Genomic DNA, 8,207 nt, shown 5'->3' on the forward strand with positions numbered 1-8,207 from the left:
CATCAGAGAGATAGCAAAAACATTAGGTGTGGCCAAATCAACTGTTTGGAACATTCTTAAAAAGAAAGGACGCACTGGTGAGCTCAGCAACACCAAAAGACCCGGAAGACCACGGAAAACAACTGTGGTGGATGACCGAAGAGTACTTTCCCTGGTGAAGAAAACACCCTTCACAACAGTTGTCCAGATCAAGAACACTCTCCAGGTGGTAGGTGTATGTGTGTCAAAGTCAACAATCAAGAGAAGACTTCACCAGAGTGAATACAGAGGGTTCACTACAAGATGTAAACCATTGGTGAGCCTCAAAAACAGGAAGGCCAGATTAGAGTTTGCCAAACAACATCTAAAAAAGCCTTCACATTTCTGGAATAACATCCTATGGACAGATGAGACAAAGATCAACTTGTACCAGAGTGATGGGAAGAGAAGAGTATGGAGTAGGAAAGGAACTGCTCATACCACCTCATCAGTGAAGTATGGTGGTGGTAGTGTCATGGCGTGGGCATGTATGGCTGCCAATGGAACTGGTTCTCTTGTATTTATTGATGATGTGACTGCTGACAAAAGCAGCAGGATGAATTCTGAAGTGTTTCGGGCAATATTATCTGCTCATATTCAGCCAAATGCTTCAGAACTCATTGGACAGCGCTTCACAGTGCAGATGGACAATGACCCGAAGCATACTGCGAAAGCAACCAAAGAGTTTTTTAAGGGAAAGAAGTGGAATGTTATGCAATGGCCAAGTCAATCACCTGACCTGAATCCGATTGAGCATGCATTTCACTTGCTGAAGACAAAACTAAAGGGAAAATGCCCCAAGAACAAGCAGGAACTGAAGACAGTTGCAGTAGAGGCCTGGCAGAGCATCACCAGGGATGAAACCCAGCGTCTGGTGATGTCTATGCCTTCCAGACTTCAGGCTGTAATTGAATGCAAAGGATTTGCAACCAAGTATTAAAAAGTGAACGTTTGATTTATGATTGTTAATCTGTCCCATTACTTTTGGTCCCTTAAAAAGTGGGAGGCACATATACAAACTGTTGTAATTCCTACACCGCTCACCTGATTTGGATGTAAATACCCTCAAATTAAAGCTGAAAGTCTGCAGTTAAAGCACATCTTGTTCGTTTCATTTCCATTCCATTGTGGTGGTGTATAGAGCCAAAAAGATTAGAATTGTGTCGATGTCCCAATATTTATGGACCTGACTGTAAGTGAAAAGTATTTTAAACTAACGTTTTGGGGGTTAGTTCTTAATGATGAGTATGTTTCCATGCACACCAATATTCCACTATTATTCTGAATTTGATACAGGTCATGTAAACAGCAATTTACTTTTTTTTATATATTTACAATAAAAGGCATTTTTCCGAATATAGCATTTTCCAATTAAGACGTGTGATATTCTGGTATTATTCAGGTTTTAGAGGCATTCTCTGGACATGTATACAACGCATTCAGGATATGCGTCTCAATCAGGGTTTTTAATGCAGGCTTTTGGTCAGCTCTGTGCGTTGCTATGATTACTGTACACAAACCAACCAGCCAACAGTTTGCAGGGCTGCAGACCCGATAAGAAGGAGAAACACAGCTACTTTTAAACATTATCAACGACTCGGAAATCAACAGGTTTATGGATATGAGCAGACCTTTTCTAGAAGCTGGTTGAAGGAATGAACAAGGGAGGCTGTGTTCACACGCTCCAATAAGTCCTCCACCGCTGAAACACTTTGAAATAATCTTTTTTTTTTATGGCTGCATTTAAAACAGGAATATTAGAGGAATATTCACTTAAACAGCTTAATCTGATTATCAAAATTAAGCAAAAAACGGAATATTTTGTGCATGTAAACGTAGTCACTGACCTACCTTATAAACCTATTTGAGGGTTGCTACTTGCTTGCTACTGTATTCGTTGTCGTCAAACTGGCATTTTAACATTTAAAAGGTGCAATATGTAATACATTTACTGTATTAAATCCAAAAATTACCACACTATGTCATCAGATATTAAGGAAACATGCTAAGTTGAAATACAATCTTTTCTGACAACAATGCTAATGCCAGTATTTTCTGTAAATTTTCGTTCCGTGACGGAATGTCTGCTTGTGTTTTGGCCTGTGTGTTGTTATCAACTGCCCAGTTTGACAGCCAGGCCGGGTTGCCAGATATAACGTTACCTGTATAAACCCAGCACGCTACAGCTGTAACGCTAGTACCGCCATGAAAGCAGCAAACAAACGAACAAGATAGTTGATCTTGTTCGTTTGTTTATCAACGAGATACCCGACCTAAAAAAAGCCTCGGCATGTTTCTAACATTTGCGTGACCAGAGACGTAACAAACCCCGGGTAAATATTGGAGATGTATTTGAAAGATGGAGACAGCTTAGAGCCCAAAAGTATGCAGGGTTGGCTAATTTCCTCCTGAACAGGTAAGCATTAGCTTCAGGCTATTAAGCCAAGAGAGGGGGGCTGTAAATCGAGTAGAGGACTGTGAGTTTGCAGTGTGTTTAGCAATTGTTGCCATATTCTTCGGGTGGAGATACAAGCATCTAGCAACATTGTTGTGGTTGCTGCAGTCTCAACCTGGCAACCTCCGTGAACTTTGAGTCTGGGGAGGAGGGGCCGGGGGCTCGGCTGGATTAACCATATGGGCAACCAGGCAGTAAAAAAAACACTGCGAGCTGACAATACGTCAATACTGTGTTGTTCAGCTGCGTCACTAATGGGAGATGTGATGTGAGCGGACAAGAGAGTGCGATCGGATCAGAGGAGAGCGTTTAGCGGTGAAGATATGTAAATGTACAGTAGACTAGCTAGAGTCTGCAGTTTGAGCACAAATGCTGCAGCTCCTCCAGACCAGCGGAGGTGTCGTGTCTTGTTTCCCGGCTGCTGAGGGGAGTGACGGGGATTAGCTCCAGAGACTCCAGCACGGTTGGGTGTCCGATGGATTTTGGTGATACTACTTACAGGTTTCAAAATAAAAATTGAACACAATATATATTAACTGAGACTAAATAAAGACTAAATTCCTGGTTGGTTCTGGTCCTACACAGTCCTCTCTGTCAGCTTCAGTTTCCATCTGACCAACACATTTATGTGTTTTGACATCAGTACGCCGGGTAAATCTGTTGTCACAAACACGGCAGCTGAATCTTTTCTCTCCCGTGTGGACTACGGCCATGTGTGACCGTAAACTTCCACTCTGTGTAAAAGATTTCTTACAGACTGAGCAGCTGAAAGGCTTTTCTCCTGTGTGAGTAATCATGTGTCTCTTTAGGGTTCCACTTTCAGTGAAAGCTTTATCACACTCAGAGCAGCTAAAAGGTTTCTCTCCTGTGTGAACTCTCATGTGTTTCTGTAAATCTCCTCTCTGTGTAAAAGATTTCGTACAGACTGAGCATCTAAAAGGTTTCTCTCCTGTGTGAGTAATCATGTGTCTCTTCAGATGTGCCCTTTGGCCAAATCTTCTCCCACACTCAGAGCAGCTGAATGTTTTCTTACGTCTTGAATCATGTTTCAGAGAGTTTGAAGCTGACTGAGGTTCTCTGGTCTCCTTCCAATCAGCACTGTCATCAACCTCAGGTTCAGAAGAGTCTCCAGTCTGGTCTTCAGTCTCTGGTTGTAAAAGTGGATGCGAATTCCTGGGTGGTTCTGGTCCTCCACAGTCCTCTCCATCAGATTCTGTTTTCATGTGTCGAGTGTGTTTGTGATAAAGCTGTGAGGACTGAGCTTCCTCTTCATCATCTTCACTCTTCACAGCGACAGGAGTGAATGGGAACTTGGTGATATCAACCTCCTCCAGCCCTTGAAGCTGCTCTCCCTCCTGACTGCTCCACAGTTCCTCCTGTTCCTCTTTAATGTGTGGGGGGGGCTCTGGCTTCTGCTGGTCCACACTGGAGCTACACTCCTGCTGCTCAGGGGGAACCGAATCTGCAGGAAACACATAAAAGGCTCAGGAAACAGGAAACACTCTCAGGAAACAGGAAACAGAATCAAGTACAGACAACTGTTTAGTCAGTACTTTTAGCTAACTATTTCAGCTGTTTATTTATTACTTTAGCTAGTTATTTCAACTGTATATTTATTACTAGATCTGCAACGATTAATCGTTTAATCGATTAGTTGTCAACTCTTAAATTAATCGGCAACTATTTTGATAATCGATTAGTTGGTTTGAGTAATTTTTTAAGACAAAAGTCAAAATGATCTGATCCCAGCCTCTTAAATGTGAATATTTTCTAGTTTTTTTCTCTCCTCTGTGACAGTTAACTGAATATCTTTAAGAGGTGGACAAAACAAGACATTTGAGGACGTCATCTTGGGCTTTTGGGAAACACTAATCCACATTTTTCACCATTTTATAGACTAAACAACTAATCCATTAATCGAGAAAAAAATCAACAGATTAATCGACTATGAAAATAATCGTTAGTTGCAGCCTTATTTATTACTTTTAGCTAACAATTTTAACGACAGCGGGATCCAGCATATAGTGCATGGGTCCAACCCACCCTTGGCTACGCAAACTGCTAATGAAAAGATACCCCGAGTCAGCATGAGCGGGGGCGGAAGATGACTCATCGGCAGACACCCCAGCAAATGAAACAGGAACGGAACAGACTAAACAGACTACAAGTATGATGAGTATGATGGTGGGGTGGTGATGGCGCAGTGGATATGACACATGCCTTTGGTGACCTGGGTTCGATTCCCACTGTGATACATCAACCAATGTGTCCCTGACACTTAACCCCTAGTTGCTCCAGAGGCGTGCGACCTCTGACATATATAGCAATTGTAAGTCGCTTTGGATAAAAACGTCAGCACCCGTCAGCTAAATCACATGACATGTAATGATCAGCATACCCGAGGCTGCGAAAATACTACATGGAAAGAGGGCAATGATGATCTCTGGAACACCTTACAGACGCTCAGAGGCACAACCGTGAAGAAGTTGGAGAGAACGGGCGATCTAATCTACAACTATGGAGTAGAACGGTTTGGAGCACTTAAGTGGGAAGAGAGCTACAACGGCAGTCCCCGCTAAATCCAGGAGGCAGAAAGAAATGGATTGCTTAATCCGAGAGAGGAGGGAGCTGATGAAACAATGGAGGAGATACGGGGTAGGCTTGCTGCACTGAGGAGAGCTAAAAAACCTCACAAAGAAGTGCAGGAAAAAGGAGTAAGAGCAAACTTTTACAAAGATCCCTTTTTGTGAAGGGGCTCTTCCTAAAAGGAGAAAAGCGGAAGGCTCTCAGTGTCAAAGGCAGACATGAAAAAACATCTGAAAAAGTCCTGCACAGACAACCGATGCCACGAAGACGTTATCCTCCAACATGACATGCCACCAAACAATCCATCAGAGCACCAGCTTGACATCAGTCCACCTAGATGGAGTGAAGTGAAGAAAATGGTTCACAGGGCAAGGGCCTCATCAGCTCCAGGACCCAATGGAGTTCCATTCCACCAGATGCCCTGCGCTTCCTATGGAGGCTCATGAAAGTGGTATGGCAAATCAGGGGATACCAACATCCTGACGAAGAGCTGGAGGAATCCTTATCCCAAAGGAAAAGGACTCATCTGAAATTGATCAATTCGACCACATCAGCCTTCTGAATGTCGAGCCCAAAAACTTGTTTATTGTGGTGGCTGTTACTTACTTCCGTAACAATCAAGTATCAAAAACTGAGGAGGACACACTGTTGGATGCTGTCCTCCTCTCCTACTTCAATGCCTAACACATTTATCTCTTATAAATGTTTGTGTTCTTCATTCTTGATGATGATGCCGGTTGTATTATTTTGCAACAGCATCGTTTCATTGCAAATGAGGCATACAGGACCTGCTTATCAGTCCATTCATCATTACCAAGCAGCCTCGAAAATGGTATTAATATTAATTAAAATTAGCGATCCCCATCCCTAGCGAGGATCCCAGCCTGGCACAAGGCTACGACGTTTTAAAGACGCAGGCTTGTGGTTGAGGAGATACGGCAGCAAGAGGAGGCAACAAGGTGCGCAAAAGCTGTGGCTCAGGCAAAACCAGGGCAGTGGATGACGTGGGAGGGATGTGGAAGAGGAAGATTTCCTCGCCCACTTGATAACCCGGAGGAGGCCATCTCTCACTCAACCATCCCACAGAGTCTTTTTCAGCAGTTTTGTCTTAAGTATGCAACTAAGGGATATATACATCTAGTCCTACAAAACAGAACTGTTCAGTCAGTACTTTTAGCTAACTACTTCAACAGTTTAATCAGTACTTTTAGGTAACTATTTCAACTGTTTAGTCAGTACTTTTAGCTACTAATTCAACTGTTTAGTCACTACTTTTAGCTACTATAACAACTATTTAGTCAGTACTCTCAGCTACTATTTCAACTGTTTAGTCAGTACTTTCAGCTACTATTTCAACTGTTTAGTCAGTACTTTCAGCTACTATTTCAACTGTTTAGTCAGTACTTTTAGCTACTATTTCAACTGTTTAGTCAGTACTTTTAGCTACTATTTCAACCGTTTAGACAGTACTTTTAGTTACTACGTCAACGGTTTAGTCAGTACTTTTAGCTACTATTTCAACTGTTTAGACAGTACTTTTAGTTACTATTTCAACTGTTTAGTCAGTACTTTTAGCAACTATTTCAACTGTTTAGACAGTACTTTTAGTTACTATTTCAACTGTTTAGTCAGTACTTTTAGCTACTATTTCAATTGTTTAGACAGTACTTTTAGCAACTATTTCAACTGTTTAGACAGTACTTTTAGCAACTATTTCAACTGTTTAGACAGTACTCTCAGCTACTATTTAAACTGTTTAGTCACTACTTTTAGCTACTATAACAACTATTTAGTCAGTACTCTCAGCTACTATGACACTGTCCTGTCTCTTCAAACAAAACCGAGACAACTTCACCATCCAACAACTAGTCATGTAAGCTGTGAAACTACAGACCCCATAATGCTTTGGGGATATAAACAGGAAGTATAAAACTGCTATGGATTCAGTTAGCTGTAGGCTAAACATTGAGTGAGAGGTAGTTCACTGTAACAGCTGTTTGTTGAATGTGAGAAAAGAAGCGAAAAAGAGTCACAAACAACAGAAACATGTAACTGTTTCAGCGCCGTTTAGTTACCGTAAAGCTGAGAATAGAGCCGCTCTGCTGTTGTCCTGGCGGCTGCGCAGATGTCAGTATAAATATTTATATATGTCTATGGTATAAACAGAAAGCGAATAGAGAGGAAGAAGTAAAGGGAACAAACCTGCTCTGTGTAACCGAAGCTGAGGGTTGTAAACAGCGTCCAGTAGTTCCCGTTGTCGCTTGTTCTCCTCTTTTGAACGACAAAGTTCCTCCTCGTACTCTACTATCGTTCTTTCAAACAGCCCAAATATCTCTTCAGCAGCTGCAGTTAGTCGCTGCTTCACCAACGCTCTCAGCATCTGGACTTTACTCATTTTCACTCTTTCTCAACACAACAAAGAGACTCTGCTAACACACCTTTCTGCTACACGCCATCTTGTTCAAAGTGTGAAGTTAGCTGCAGTGAAGACTATAGCTTCCGGGACGGATTAGTTGCTGAGCTTCAAAATAAAAGTATTTTTCGGAAGTGTTTTATGCTTCTTTAGAAAAACACACAGCGAGATAAATGATTAAAATACACGTTTGAAGAAAGACAAATAGTTAAATGCACTTTCAGAGCTCTGAGAAAACAAAGAACCAAATTAAAGATGATGGTAGTTTGTTTCCCTTTTTCTTTTAAAGTGTCAAACAGAAGACAGCAGGTTTAATCTTGTGTAAATGTAAGATGTCATCTGTTTTTGTTGTTTGTCTGAAGATGAAGTTAATGTTTATGTTTATATTAGACAGATTATTATCATATTGAATCAGACCACTTTAAAAAAGTTTTACTGACCAAAGAACCAAAAGCACAAAGAAAGAATTTTTTTTTTCTAAAACGTAGTCTAAGTGCAATGTATAATCCATCCATCCATCCATACAGCTGTTAGCCATTAGCTGTTAGCCGAGCCAACTCTGTGATGAACTACCTACAGTCAAAGACACGTTCTTAGCTTAGCATAGCTACAGCTGTTCTCCCAGATCGATAGCATCGGGAGCAGCTAGTTATCGATCCTGGTGGTCACTATGGAAACACACTGTATGATCGTGAGTCGTGACGTTACGCTCCGATGTTCACTCGGGTGTTGTCT

The 8,207-nt window shown here is 41.6% G+C and overlaps 1 protein-coding gene across 1 annotated transcript; it reads right to left on the reverse strand.

Moving 5' to 3' along the window:
* Window positions 1–716: 716 nt before the first annotated feature.
* LOC144533888 (uncharacterized) lies at window positions 717–7,520 on the reverse strand. The gene is made up of 2 exons (XM_078275478.1): window positions 7,262–7,520; window positions 717–3,935 (listed from the first exon to the last, which is right to left on the reverse strand). Exons 1-2 carry the CDS (start codon window positions 7,452–7,454, stop codon window positions 3,016–3,018), a joined length of 1,113 nt encoding a protein of 370 aa, XP_078131604.1. The 5' UTR covers window positions 7,455–7,520; the 3' UTR covers window positions 717–3,015.
* Window positions 7,521–8,207: the final 687 nt, after the last annotated feature.

This window comes from Sander vitreus, chromosome 18, assembly GCF_031162955.1.
Source record: "Sander vitreus isolate 19-12246 chromosome 18, sanVit1, whole genome shotgun sequence".
Taxonomy (NCBI): Eukaryota; Metazoa; Chordata; class Actinopteri; order Perciformes; family Percidae; genus Sander; species Sander vitreus.